General features: G+C 40.1%; 2 protein-coding genes across 2 annotated transcripts; both read right to left on the bottom strand.

Annotated features, from left to right (window-relative positions):
* Positions 1-47: 47 nt before the first annotated feature.
* lsm5 (LSM5 homolog, U6 small nuclear RNA and mRNA degradation associated) lies at positions 48-2,702 on the bottom strand. The gene is made up of 5 exons (XM_027176964.2): positions 2,580-2,702; positions 1,705-1,800; positions 1,552-1,579; positions 1,395-1,467; positions 48-322 (listed from the first exon to the last, which is right to left on the bottom strand). The coding sequence occupies exons 1-5, from the start codon at positions 2,623-2,625 to the stop codon at positions 290-292; spliced, it is 276 nt and encodes a 91-aa protein (XP_027032765.1). The 5' UTR covers positions 2,626-2,702; the 3' UTR covers positions 48-289.
* A 1,288-nt stretch (positions 2,703-3,990) lies between these two features.
* On the bottom strand, positions 3,991-14,265 carry avl9 (AVL9 homolog (S. cerevisiase)). Its single transcript, XM_027176940.2, has 16 exons — positions 14,042-14,265; positions 13,074-13,191; positions 12,895-12,980; positions 12,657-12,728; positions 12,465-12,554; positions 12,302-12,368; positions 11,848-11,888; positions 11,642-11,680; positions 11,466-11,535; positions 10,814-11,262; positions 10,417-10,551; positions 10,092-10,311; positions 9,872-9,989; positions 9,485-9,538; positions 6,777-6,865; positions 3,991-6,627 (listed from the first exon to the last, which is right to left on the bottom strand). Exons 1-16 carry the CDS (start codon positions 14,123-14,125, stop codon positions 6,512-6,514), a joined length of 1,848 nt encoding a protein of 615 aa, XP_027032741.1. The 5' UTR covers positions 14,126-14,265; the 3' UTR covers positions 3,991-6,511.
* Between the last annotated feature and the right edge of the window lie 14 nt (positions 14,266-14,279).

The raw sequence follows: 14,279 nt of genomic DNA, 5'->3' as shown, positions 1-14,279 counted from the left end.
CGAAAAATTTTCCCAGAAGTGACAAAAGATAAAATTAAGACAAGGACTTCTGCGACACTGGTGCCCTTTTACACCATGTGACAAAAGGCTTTACACTTTATTTATTAATAACAGAAGAGAACCATGCACACTGTGTAATGTATAACTCAACTCTTCCTTCTGATACACAATCAGACATCACATTAACTCAGACATTAAACTGCTTTATATATTTATACAAAATAAAAAATACAAACACAATTACATGAGAGAAACATACAAATAAAAATAAAAGTCGATGTGGATTGCTTCACACTTCTGGTCCTTCTCCTCCGGGGATTAACTGTGAATACAGCATTTTTTTTCATCAGAACAACTCAAATAATATATACTAAGATCTCTCACCATTCGTCTCAGGGTTAACCACCGGCTCCATCCCAAACACTATTGCTCCATCTCTACCTCATGTTCTTACTATAAATGTCAGTCCATGTCAGCCCATATTGAGCTCCATCCCTCCTCTACGGTGGCTGAGAAGTGCAAAACACATTAACAAATCCGAAAACAAAACAACAAATCTGAAAACACAACGACAAGTCAGACAACCCGGAAAAGGTTGGTATAGTTTGTGAATGGAAACTTACCGATCATCGGACAAGACACCTGTCATTCACCTGTATATCTTGAATGACAGGTGTCTTGTCCTATGATTGGTACATGTTCCAATCACAAACTATACCTACCTTTTCCGGGTTGTTTGAATCGTTGCACGAAACACATTAACAAATCCAAAAACACAACGACAATTCAGACAACCCGGAAGAGGTTGGTATAGTTTGTGATTGGAACACTTACTGATCATTGGACAAGACACCGGTCACTCAAGGTATACATGAAGTTCAACAGTCTGCCGCAGGGAAAAGTTGGAATGGATGGATGGAATGGATTAATTATGTTATTTACTTATATTTAAACGGAGAACTCTACACATTACACATAAGATTCCATACCTGTATATCTTGAGTGACAGGTGTCTCGTCCGATGATCCGTAAGTTTCCATTCACAAATGATACCTACCGTTTCCGGGTTGTCTGAATTGTCGTTGTGTTTCCGGATTTGTTAATGTGTTTCCGGATTTGTTGATGTGTTTCCGGATTTGTTAATGTGTTTTGCACTTATTAGTGATTTTACAAAAACTGCAGTTAATTTGGGGCTCTGTCCCAAACTTCAGTGCACTTCCCTACTCAGTGTTCTTACTAGAAAATCATTTTAGGGCTCTGTCTCAAACAATAACATGCTTCTCTATGTAGTGTTCATAGTAAAACTTCTGCCAGTTAATGCTCTCACTAGGATGTATAACTAACATTCTTAATAAGATACCAGGCCTCAGCTCACTCGTGTTTTTGGGACTCACCATGGTGATGTTGTTTCCATTGAGGAGAATCTGATCCAGTTTTGTTATCCGTCGCCCCTCGGGTGTGATCTCACTGTGCGATGACAAACACAGTAACAATGTTACACAAAACTCAAGATTTTATTCTAAAAAAGTGGAATCAGTAAAACATACGTACAACTCGGTGACGTCCTCAAGCACCATGTCTGGTTACATCCTGGTCAAGGACAAAAACAAACTAGCAAGCAAATGAAAAACATATGCAAAAAAAAATCTGTATATTCAGAAGGAGCAAACACATGGTTACTCAGGAGAAACTCTGAAAGGATACTGACAAAATCATCGAACCCCAGCAAGGTTCCCACAATCTCTTTATCGTTTTTCATGACGATGTGAATCCGAGATCCGATACATTTATCCACCAGCTCTGTAAAAACAAAACATTAACAATTCACAATCATCCAAGCTACGATTTTACGATATCTGTAAGGTGTAAATAGATTTAACATCTGTATAGTTTAACTTTTTTTTTTTTTTTTTACTCCTGTTGAATATTATACATAAATATAAAGATAAAATTCGATCAAATATTTCTATTTGACCATTCAGATTCTACCTTAAATTCACTCGTTTCACTTAAAGCCGCAGTTTGTTTGCCAAAAAAAGTCCCAATAAATTAAGTACATCACCAAATGAACAAAAACAAAACCCTAAAATGTCAACAGTTTATAACAATTTATTTTTAGTGGGTCATTTAAAAAAAGAAGAGTAACAAACCCCGAAAACTTCATATCCATGTACTATTTTTTTCTTCTTTTTAAAAAAAATAATAAAGCCAAACTTACTCAATAAGACACATTTAAGACCCAATAAGCGTTTAATGATCATGGTGTGAATAAACACTTCTTAGTTGCATAAACGATATTATTAGAAATAGCTAAACATGCGCATTTCTGGTTACATCCCAAACCACACACAAGAGCACTAAATAGCATGTAGTGTTTCTTTGTGTTTCTGTACTACATAAATCTCCGGGGAAGTGCACTAGCACGCGATTTGAGACACAGCCACTGGTTTGTCCAGTTAGCACAAAGCACGCTGAGCGTAAAACACAACCACATGGGAAAATATACAAACATATATAACTCCATTACTGAGAGAAAATGGCTAGATAAAGTTGTAATAAAGTTCACTAAGCGCTCTTACCGAGGGGTAACAAGTGCGAAGGATTTGAAGCCGGTGTTGCCGCCATTTTGCAAATAACGAACCCGGAAGTGGACTTGCGGAGTAAAGACGTACAGCGGAAATGAAGTTAAAAAAGACTCTTATTATTTATTTAATTTTATTTTATTACATTTTTTTTTTTTTACTTATTTACGTCAACAAACAAACAAACAAACAAATAAATAAATGTCTCTCTCGCTCTCTCTTTTTTTTTCTACTATTTATTCTTACAAATACCTGGGTGTTCATCTGAACAGCAAACTGGACTGGAAAGACAACACTGAGATCTATAAGAAAGGACAGAGCAGACTCTTTCTGATGAGGAGACTAAGGGATTTTGGGGTGCAGGGAGAGCTACTGAAGACCTTTTGTGACTTTGTGGTGTCCTCAGCCATATTCTATGGTGTGGTGTGCTGGTGCAGCAGCATCTCTACTACAGAAAGGAAGAGACTGGACAAGCTGATCAGGAAGGCCAGCTCAGTCCTGGGGATTCCTCTGGACACTGTACAGGAGGTGGGAGAAAGGAGGATGGTAGCAAAACTATCATCATTGCTGGAGAATGACTCTCACCCCCTGTAGGGTACAGAGGATACAGATACAGATGCTCTTTTCTCCCTGCAGTCTAATGACTGTACAATCAAAGCTGCTCCCAGTGAACCAGTCACCATAATACACACTGTTATTACAGTTTAACTGCAATAATAGACAACAACAAAGTATTTTAAACATGTGCAGTAACAAAAAGTTTTGAAAAACGTGCAAAATTACTTGTGTGCAATATACAACTTTTTATAAATTTTGTTTTGTACATAATGTATATTATATTATGTCTCCATTATTTTTATATATTTGCATTCTATTACTCTTGGCTGCTGTAAAAGTGAAATTTCCCCATTGTGGGACGAATAAAGGTATATCTTATTTATTTATTTATTTACTGTTATATACGTACATTTCTGACGTATGGAGTAAATAAAAATAATTGTCTTGTCCACAAAAGACCGGGAAGGTTGATAATGTGCAAAAAATGATTATTGTGTGATTAAAATGAGTGATTTTTATTGAGTGATGTAATGAGTCTCCAGTGGCATTGGTTTGTAACAGTTAAGGTTTTCTTTCACAACAGCACAGAACAGCAAGGTTTACAATTTGCAGGGGGTTTTTTTGGTAGTTTTTATAGGTGTTTATAGCTGTTGTGGCACGTCATATACGTCTAAACAGAAACCTGTTCCTAATTTGTATAAAATGGTGTCCATATTATAGACTTAAGGAAAAAATATAAAGTGAGTTATGCTTTTTTTTGTAGAAATGACTTTAATGACTTTTCACAACAAGTAAAAATATAGTGTAACTAAAAACCCCGAATCACAAAAACTGAAAGACGAGTGTTGGAGTCATTGAAAATGATCATTTCCAATTTATTAAGACTAACAACCAAAAAGATGCCTCAGAGAAACGTGTAAACCAGCACTGAAATGGAACATTAAAAAGAGAAGACAGCAAAACCTTTAAAACAATTAAAAAAAAAAAAAAAAAAAACAGAAATGAAACTATTCTTTAAAAACAAAATGTCCAGCTTTAATCACAGAACACATGGTTGTAGGTCTTAAAAATCAAACAGAGAGATGGAGGAAACCATGCGGGATCATGTTAGATTACATTAGTGCAGGGCTAATGGACTTAGTTAGCAGTGATGTCATGAGAAACAAAATTCAACTTAAGGTCCACCTTTGTTGAGCCGGAGGACTATTTTTTAAATTTTGTAACAAAAAGCCCAGTCACATACTAAGCTTCATGCTAGGAGTAAACACTGGTGTTAACTGCTTGGGCCCTGAGGTGATTTTGAGTTTCAGGACAGTGCTGTAGTGATGGTAGTCTAACTCAGGTGTGAAAATGTTGTAGTGTGTGTGTGGGAGATCGCAAACACGAGTGACACGAACAACTTGCTTACTTAAAAATAAATAAATAAAAAGTTTGTGTTTATCTGTTCATATTTAACAATCAGTTCCTATTACAGGGCATATGACAACTAATCTGGTAGATATATCACTATATCATGTAGGTATTTATTTGATCAATATAATTTAATATATTATCTTTTTTTATATGCAGTATTTCTTATCGGACAAATCTGACAACAGATTTTAACACCAGAGAGACGGACGTATAGACGGATGGAAAGAAAACGAATAAATAAATAGATGCTCAAATACAGACACTTATATTGGTGACCCTTTAAGGGTCTTAAAATGTACTTATTGATGTTTCTCATTTCAGTATCAGATTCATTGAATACCAAAATACCTGGACTCACACTCACACTTGGTCGTGACAATATACTCCTGAAAAAATCTTAAGACCAGGGTATATATTACAAGTCACACTTTACACATTACAGTATCACAATTGACACGTCGTGGATCATAACCAGGTTAATATCAGGTAAATACTTCTTCCAAATGCCAAAAGAAGAAATAAGAGCAAGAGACAAAAAAAAACATAGTAGGCAATTCATTGAAAACTGCACTTAAACTCAAACACACTGGACATACTGATGATCAGCTGATCATCAAAAGTTTAAGACCAAAGCCTTTAAAAGTTAAAATCTGTGCAAAAATATGGCTTTAAATGTCACCGTCCTTTAGCCAGTCACACTGTCATGATCTCCTGATGCCAAAAGCAAAAAGGCTTTCTGTTTTTGAACATGGCAGGATTGTTGAGCTGCACAAGCAAGGGCTCTCTAAACGTCCCATTGCTGCCGAGGTTAGACGCAGTAAGACAGTCATTTTAAACTTCTTAAAAGATCTTGAGAGTAATGGGACCCACACCACAAACGTGACCGTTTGGAATTTGCAAGGGAGACATTGCGTGGGAAAGATGGAAAAAAGTTTTATCGAGAAAATATTTATTGTGGATGGTCCTGACGGCTTCCAACGATACTGACATGACAAGGAGATCCCACTGGAGATGTTTTCTACACAGTGTAGGCGGCTCCATCATGATCTGCTTTTCCTTCAATTGGAAAATAAAGCTTCAGGTTGTGCAGTGGGGTCGAACGGCAGTTGGCTATGGACATGTTGCGGCAGGCATCTCTCTTGACCGAGGGCCCTCGTCTGTCTGGTAATGATTGGGTCTTTCAACAGGACAATACTGCAGTTCACAACGCTCGCCTGAAGAGCGACTTCTTCCAGGACAATAACGTTGCACTTCCGGACCGTCCTGTGTGTTCCCTGATCTAAATCCCTTTGAGAATGTTTGGAGATGGATGGCAGGGGAAGTTTACAAAAACGGACGTCTGTTCCAGACTGTGGATGCCCTTCGTGAAGCCATCTTCACCACATGGAGCAACATTCCCACCAGCCTCCTATAAAGAGTTGCATCAATAAATTGTCTTTTTTTTTTCCATCTCATGCTCCTTTTTCTTCTTTTGACATTTTGAAGCAGTTCTTACAACCTGGTTATGATCCACCAGCGTGAAATTCAAATACAGTACTTGGCATGTTTCCCCCAGTCTTAAGATTTTGCTCAGGAGTGTATTTAAAAAAAAAAAAAGAAAAAGGCAAAAAGGATATTGATGCAACACTCTATAACATGACAGACAGACAGACAGCACACACTGAACAGTAGTATTACAATAATATATTTTTTAGATTTTTATATATCTATATGAATTTGACATATTAAGTCCAACCTGAACTGCCCATGACAGACAGACAGACAGTTAAGGCCGCTGATTTCAGGTAAGCACACTCAGATCAGGGTGAGGCAGCACTAAATGCTGATTGGTCAGACAAGTAGAGACACACCAGACACAATACACAGGTAGTGTGTGAGATCTGTGAGTATGTGAAATGATGACGGAGTGTGTGTGTGTGTGTGTGTGTGTGTGTGTGTGTATGCAGAGAGAGACACAATCACTGCTTGGTCGTTGTTGACTGTGGGTCCGATATTAATGCTGGTTGAGAAAGTGTTGAGAACCATGATGACATCACAGTCTTTGCACTGTTCAAGGCTCCACCCACAGACTGACCTAGTTAGAGATAGAGCGAGAGAGTGTGAGCATAACAGTTCATGCCTTTTGTTGTGTTAAGAGCATGTGCTTGTGTTCAACCACCAAGAAATGAAGTCAACATGAAGTACGGAGTTCATGTAAATGTTTAGTGATCAGCTGTTACTGACCTACAGCTCTGCCGGTCTGCACTACACTCCTGCTTGTGCTCATCACTGCACTGCCCAGTCTCCGCCCCCTTTCACTGTTCTGTACTGAGCTACAAAACACAAAGTTAGATTAACACACACACACACACACACAGGTCCAGATTTAGATCCTCCTTGACACTGTGTCGAGTAAAAATAACAACTTAAAGGGTGTGTACACATTAAATTAGCAATCAAGTACATCATTTTTACAGTAAATAAAATGTCCTTATCCTTACATAGCAGGTGTCTCATTAAATATAGAATACAGAGGAATATACAGAGTCCCTTGAGTTTGTGAACCATTACAAATTTCTTTTTCTGCATAAATGTGACCCAAAACAACATCAGATTTTCCACACAAGTCCCAAAAGCAAACAAAGTGAACCCGATCAAACAGATCAGACAAATACATTACACTTTCTATTCAGGAAAATGTTCCAATATTACATATCTGTGAGAAGCAAAAGTATGTGAACGTCTAGGTTTAGTATCTAATTTCAATTTCAGATTTGAGTGCATCTGATTTGTCAGTGAGATGACAATCAGGTCTCCATAAGTGCCCTATTTCATTTGAAGAACAGAGATAGATCAGTCTGATGTTCATGATGTGTGTTTGTGGAAGGAGATCACTGCAAAAACAATGGAGATTACAGAGGACTTCAGAAAAAGATACATCAGAATCAGAATCAGAATGAACTTTATAGATCAATTGTATGTACAGTTGTGCAACAGATGGTAGAATGGAATAGAATACAATGAGATGATTATGTACTAGGATGGAGATGGTAACAATTAAATGTAAGGTTATTGCACATTGTTATTGAATAATAAGAGGGGAGTCGTGGCCTAATGGTTAGAGAGTCTGACTCTTAACCCGAAGGTTGTAGGTCCGAGTCTCGGGCCGGCCATAACTGAGTTGCCCTTTAGCAAGGCACAGAACAGAGGTTGTGCTGGTATTTGGGGCTCTGTAGCACCGTTCAGATGGTAAATGTTCTAAAAGCGGATGACTTGGATGCGAGGGATCCAGAGTGATTTGCGGAGCCCTTTTAGTCACTCTGGATATATACAGTTCTTGGAGGGCGGGTAGGGGAACACCGTAAATCCTTTCGGCAGGCCGAACCGTTCTCTGTGGTCTTCTGATGTCTGATTTTGTTGTTGAACCAAACCAGACAGTTATTGAAGTGCACAGAACAGAATATAATTATAATTTAACTGTTTCAGCAGCTCCTGGTGCAGGTTAAACTTCCTCAGCTGGCTAAGGAAGTACATCCTATGTTGGGCCTTTGTAAAATGGTGTCAATGTGAGTGTCCAACTTCAGGTCCTGGGAGATGGTGGAGACCAGGATCTTGAATGCCTTCACTACAGCCACAGTACTGTCCATGATGGTGAGTGGGGGGTGTGCACAGGGGTTTCTCCTGAAGTCCACAATCATCTCCACTGTTTTGAGAGTATTGAGCTCCAAGTTGTTGTGACTGCACCAGACAACCAGCTCTTTAACCTCCTGTAGGCAGACTTTTGAAGCTCATTAGGCTGGAAAAGTTTAAAAAATCCTCTCTTAAGAGTTTGGACTCCTAGTCATATTGATTCTGTGCAGTGGAGGAAATTTAAGACCATGGGTACATTCCCAGAAGTGGTCAACCAACAAAGATCACTCCAAAAGCAAGACATGTAATAGTCTGTTGGGTCAGAAAGGAATACAGGGTAACTTAAGAAAATAAAAGCCTCTTTTACTTTGGCTTATGTTAACATTTAGGAGTCTGCCATCAAGTGAACACTGAACAACCTTTGTGTGCAAGGCAGAGATGCAAAGAGAAAGCCACTACTCTCCAAAAAAGAACACTGCTGCCCAGGATGTTTGCTAAAGAGGACTATTGGAATAATAATTTGTGGAGGAATGAGACCAAAGTAAAACTTTTTTGTTTTAAAATAAGGAAGCATTATTTTTTTGGACAAAGGAAAATACTGAATTCCAGCATAGGAGGTATGCTGGAAGGGTGGTAGTATCATGCTTTGGACCTGTATTGCTGCATCTGGGCCAGAACAGCTTGCCATCGTTTATGGAATGATGAATTCAGAATTATGCCAGTGTTCTCTAAATGAAAATGAAAGACACCTGTCCATGATCTGAATCTCAAGACAAAAATGGGTCATACACCAAGACAATGAGCACAATCACCCAAGTCCGTCTACCAAAGAATGATTAAAGAGGAACAAATATAATGTTTTTAAATGGCCAAGTCAATGTCCTGACTTTAATCCAAATAAACAATTCTGGAAGGACCTGAATCAAGCAGTTCATGTAAGGACACCCACTAACATCCGCGTGTTGAAGCTCTTTTGTTCTGAGGAATGGAATAAAATTCTACTTACTGGCTCATTTGTTTGATTGGGTTCAGTTTGTGTGAAAATCTGATGATGTTTTGGGTCATATTTATGTAGAAATAAAGGAATTTTAAAGGGTTCACAAACTTTTATGCAACACTGTAGATGGTGAAGGAAAAAGGACTACCCCTGGAGGTTCATCCTCAGCTGCTAAGTTGTAAGTGGTGAGGATCAGGAAGTCTGAACCCCACCTACTGCCTCTGTATGATCATTAACCAGCGTTGTTGCTTCTCTACTGGTCTTTCTGTTTGTGTTTAAATGGCTGTAGATGAAATGATAAAGGAAAGAGCTTCAGTAGACTCACTGTGAGAAACGCAGCTTCACATCCGCCACGCTGTACTGACCCTGGAACGGGTGGCTGCAAACACACAAGACATGCCCCTTTACTCACCCAATCACGTAACAGATACACACAAGACACGCCCCTTTACTCACCAATCACATAACAGATACACACAAGACAACTCTATTCACCTCATTGTTACTGATACACACAAGATACATCCCTTTATTCACCTCATCACAATACAGATTTTCTTTTTTTTTGTTTATTCTCTCCATTATTCTCTCTATTTATTTTATCCTTTTTTTTTCTTTTTCATATTTCTTTCCCCTTCCTTTTCATTTTTCTTCTATTCTGTACTCGTATTCTCCTGCAGCGTCGGGTTTAGGACACAGCCCATGTTCTCACCCTGGTGTGATCTCGGTGATGGCCGGATGGTGTGTGCTGGACCACACTCTGTAGTTGTGTGTGATCTTCCAGGTGGAGATGAACGCAGAGCCATAATCTGCCAGCAGCTTCTCGTTATCTGGCACAGACAGCAGTTAACATAGCGTTAGCCATCAACAAACACACACACACACACACACACACACACACACACACCAGGGTTAATCAACAGCGTGTCTACCTTGCTGTAGTGTGGACGCCAATAGGGTGTGTATGTAGAGTGCAAACTGAGCCCTGATCCATTCGTCTCCTCCCTCCCAGCCGGTTCCGTCCAGAAACACATCCTCACTGTGATCACTCACACTCTTCAGCAGGAAGTCGCAGAAGCGCAGGTCAGCCGTGGTCAGGCTGAGGACACGCCGCAACTCTGGGTCAGCGAAGTGGATCGCAGCCTCTTCCACCTATGTGCATACACACACATATTTTAACACACACCACAAATATTCTAAGCAGTCAGGTATTAATAACAGTACAGAAGTTAACCATTTTGTGTGTGTGTGTCTCACGTCTACGATGGCATCACTCAGGTGTCTCTGCTGACGGAACAGGATGTTGGTTGCTCCAGCAACAAACCCCCGAACTCTTACATCACAGAGCAGGTGATGTTGCTGAAGAGCCATGTACGGCAAACACAGGTAACCCTACACACAAACACACACACACATTTACTGATATTAAGTAAGATGAGCGTCATTATGGCCATTCCAGCAGCTGATAAAGTCATCTATTTATTTCTTCATTGTATTACTGTTCTTCAGTGAAAGAAATTATGATGTTAAAAAAAAAGTCCTTGCCTCATATCAGATTACTGATGAAGATATAAAGCAAATGCACAATACAATAAAAGAAAGATATCAGAAAGTGGGCAAATATTTTTTCACAGCACGACATGTGAGCGAGTACCTTAGTGAAAATGGCGGGCGGGAGGCCGCAGGGGTCTACGTCCTGCAAGGGAGTGTGTGGGTGTGTAGCTTGTGTTTGTGTAGCACTGTGTGTTTGGGTGTCGGTCTGAGCAGGTGTGGCTTTGGGTTGAACAGTGATGGGCGCTGTTGACTCCGACTCTATACACTCCGTCGGTGCCATTTTTCGCCCACCTCCCTGCTCCTGCTTCTCCTCCTCCTCTTCCTCCTCCTCCAGCGGATCCAGACTCTCCCACTCGCTATCCAGCCAATCAGGCGAGCTCGGACTCCCCTTAGCACCAGTGGAGCCCTCTGCTTGGTTCGCTGTGGGCTCGGCGATGAATACTTCTGTGTTCTCTGTAAGGTCTACTCTCTTAATGATGTCAGCACTCTCAGATTGGCTGCTTTTAGGATGATAGTGAGACGAGTCAGGCAGACCCCGCTCGATCATACCTGCGTGCACAAACATACACACTTACATACATCACTCCCTCACAGGACATTTATCAAGTTATTGTCAGCTTGCTGTGCAGTGTAATTGCAGGTGAATGTGAAGTGATCCTTTAGAATACATGTATGGTTGCAATCTACTATAAATGCTTTGATAATTTACTGTTAGACAGGTTGGCGTGTGTGTGCGTGTGTGTGTGTCTCACCAGGGAACAATGAGAGAACGGTCATCAGGGTCCCCACTAATCTGTTTACAGGAGAAACATAGAACAGCACCTGCGCTCGCGCGCGCACGCACACACACACACACACACACACACACACACTTAGATACAATTAGCACATTTAGATACAGGGGATTTGGGAGGGAGAGAGAGCTGACCTTTTTCTCCAGCAGAATCAACTTAAACAGCATTAGGACCTAAAACACACACAGTAAAAAAAATATATTATTAATATTATTATTATTAATTACATAGTTAAAAGTGAAATGTAATAATGATGAGAGGTGAAATGTGAACATTCAGAGTTAGAGAGTCAAAGTTATGGTATGTTCTGTAAACAGGCATCCCATGGTCCCTGGGTTACCTTGTGTTTAAAGTGCAGAATTAAATCTCGTGCAGATAAACCTGCAGAGAAAAGACAGTAGAGAGAAAGAGAGACTTGGTAAGAAAGTCACCGAGTGTATCACAAGACAATATATATCAAATCATTCCTTGGCCAACATGCATCATGCCACTGCTTGATTTTGGGGCCAACACATGTCCAACTCAGCTCATACCCTGGCATAACACACATTCCAGATTAAAGCTCGCCTTGACAAATGCATATCTCAGAGTACCAGCCTTCCTATGCTAAGGAATATCTTAGGCTATTACCTATCCTAAACCCATATCTTAGGATAATGCCTATCCTGGGCTAGAACACACTGCCTCTCTTGAGTTTTAGCATAGCTCAAACTAACCCAAAATCTATAAACTATAAGTGATTAATGTAAATAAAGTTAATTTGTGTGATGTAAAGATGGTAGCTGATTGTTTACCCAGATACAGCTGTGATCCCTCCAGTGTTGTGAACCGTAGAGAAGCATTCATGTGATCATACAGCTCCTATACACACACACAAACAGAGGAGGAGGGCATAGTAAACGAGAGATTACCCCCCCCCACGCACACGCAGATTTAAACAGGAAAGTTCCCTTTTACCTTTAGAATTGAGATCTGTGAGAAGTCCTTCTCCTCAAAGTAGGCATGTGTGATCAGCTGCAGCTTCGCCGCAATCAGCCCGAAAACCGGCTAAATAAAACACTCTACAGTCAATTACATCTAAACATTTTATGAGCTAAAACAAATACATACATGGCCACACATAGGCTGAAAGCTAGAAGTGCTGCTCACCACACTGCTAAGCACACACACACTCTTCTGCACTGTCTCCCTGGTGACATCAGCCTGTCTCACCTTCAGCATCTGAAACAAAAAACATCTGTCTGTCGCAGCAAACCTGAAGCAAGTAATCTGATTGCCTGCTGGACATTTACCTCACTCCCTCATTGAAATATGGCTAATACAGCTAATTGTTACAAAACATTTAAGCATCTATTCATCATTAGCAGTGTTAATGAAGGGTACAGACCTTGGCTTCGATCTGTCTGTAGCAAGAAACACCGTACACACACTTCATATCTTCTCTCAATGGGGGCAGGAGGAAATACACTGTGTCTGAAGAAGCAGAGATGAAAAATAATATTAATTGAGTGTAACTTGCTAGCTAGTGTTATACAGTGAGAATTATGCAGAGTGTCGTGTCTTTACCATCCTGATAGTTGTGCGCTCCATCAGGCAGAGCGAGGAATGGTAGGTACTTCCACTGCTCAGGTAACAAGTTGCTGTCATGACCCTCATCACTGATCGGGGGGTAAGAGAACTCCACCTACTCACACACAGTGTCCAAATTGATCCGATAAAATAATCATAAAATTTCTCATTATGGCATCCTGACAAAATGTGTCTCGACACACGTCTGACCCATTCATAACATTTGGAATGTTCCAGCATCCGATTAATACAATTACAATGCAATAAAACCGTGTCCAACCAAAACACTTGGAATATCTCTAACTGCCTTCCAAACAGAATGTTCAGGATGCCACAACCAGCCAGCCAATCAAAAACCTGCAAACCTAAAATTAAAATACTTTTGAATTTTCCTAACAAGGCACGCAAAGAGACATGAATGACTGAATGACACAGCAACAATCAGGGGGGCTTGGGATGTTGAGCCAGAAATCTCAATTCCGAGCCATAATAAACTGTGACAGGTTAATGTGGGCGGAGCGTCCTGGTGCATCGCTAGTGTAAAGGGGCGGGGCTATTGGGTTCACTTATAAACTACACGCTTTATCAACGTGTTTGCTACGTTAACAAAGATGGTCAACAAAGTGTACGACGAAACCCACAGTAACAAAAACAACTAAACGTTCTTTCAAGAGAACACACACACAAACACACACACACAGAGAGAACTGTAGTCTCTTCTTACTGCAGCGTTTTAAATAATTAACCATCATTAAATATTTAGATGTTTACCACTTTAGAGTTACAGTGAACATACTTTTGCGTGCGTGTTATATTTGTTTCTTTGACATTTATTTCTAAAAAAAAACAAAAAAAACGCAAATAAAATAACTGACCGGTGTTGTAGACAACCAGCTTGTGTGTTTGACGGCTAACGACAGATAAAGCACCTGTGTTTGGCTAGATTAGCATTAGCATTAGCATACCTGGCAGCCCCTCTTGTGGTGGAAGCCGACCACGACGATGTGCAGCACGGCTCCTTTAACTCCGTCCTTACCGCAAGACTCCATTAACGTGTGTTGGGAGGACAAAAGCTAAATCCGAATAACGATTAAAATGATAAAAACTGACGTTTCTACCTGCCCTCATCGATTTGCTACTGATGGCAAACACAAACAGAAATCATTTCCGCTTCCGCCCTCGTGACAATGACGTCATGGGCTG

This window comes from Tachysurus fulvidraco, chromosome 8 (assembly GCF_022655615.1).
Source record: "Tachysurus fulvidraco isolate hzauxx_2018 chromosome 8, HZAU_PFXX_2.0, whole genome shotgun sequence".
NCBI classification, from domain to species: domain Eukaryota; kingdom Metazoa; phylum Chordata; class Actinopteri; order Siluriformes; family Bagridae; genus Tachysurus; species Tachysurus fulvidraco.
This window is presented reverse-complemented; position numbering and strand designations above follow the sequence as displayed.

Coding starts and splice junctions, on each gene's coding strand:
- avl9 (XM_027176940.2), bottom strand. CDS start 14,125: ATGGAGTCTTGCGGTAAGGACGGAGTTAAAGGAGCCGTGCTGCACATC. Junction 9,990..10,091: donor GGCGTCCACACTACAGCAAG/GTAGACACGCTG, acceptor TGTCTGTGCCAG/ATAACGAGAAGCTGCTGGCA. Junction 6,866..9,484: donor GTGAAGCTGCGTTTCTCACA/GTGAGTCTACTG, acceptor TGTGTTTTGTAG/CTCAGTACAGAACAGTGAAA.
- lsm5 (XM_027176964.2), bottom strand. CDS start 2,625: ATGGCGGCAACACCGGCTTCAAATCCTTCGCACTTGTTACCCCTCG. Junction 1,801..2,579: donor TTCGCACTTGTTACCCCTCG/GTAAGAGCGCTT, acceptor TTGTTTTTACAG/AGCTGGTGGATAAATGTATC. Junction 323..1,394: donor ATGGAAACAACATCACCATG/GTGAGTCCCAAA, acceptor CTGTATTCACAG/TTAATCCCCGGAGGAGAAGG.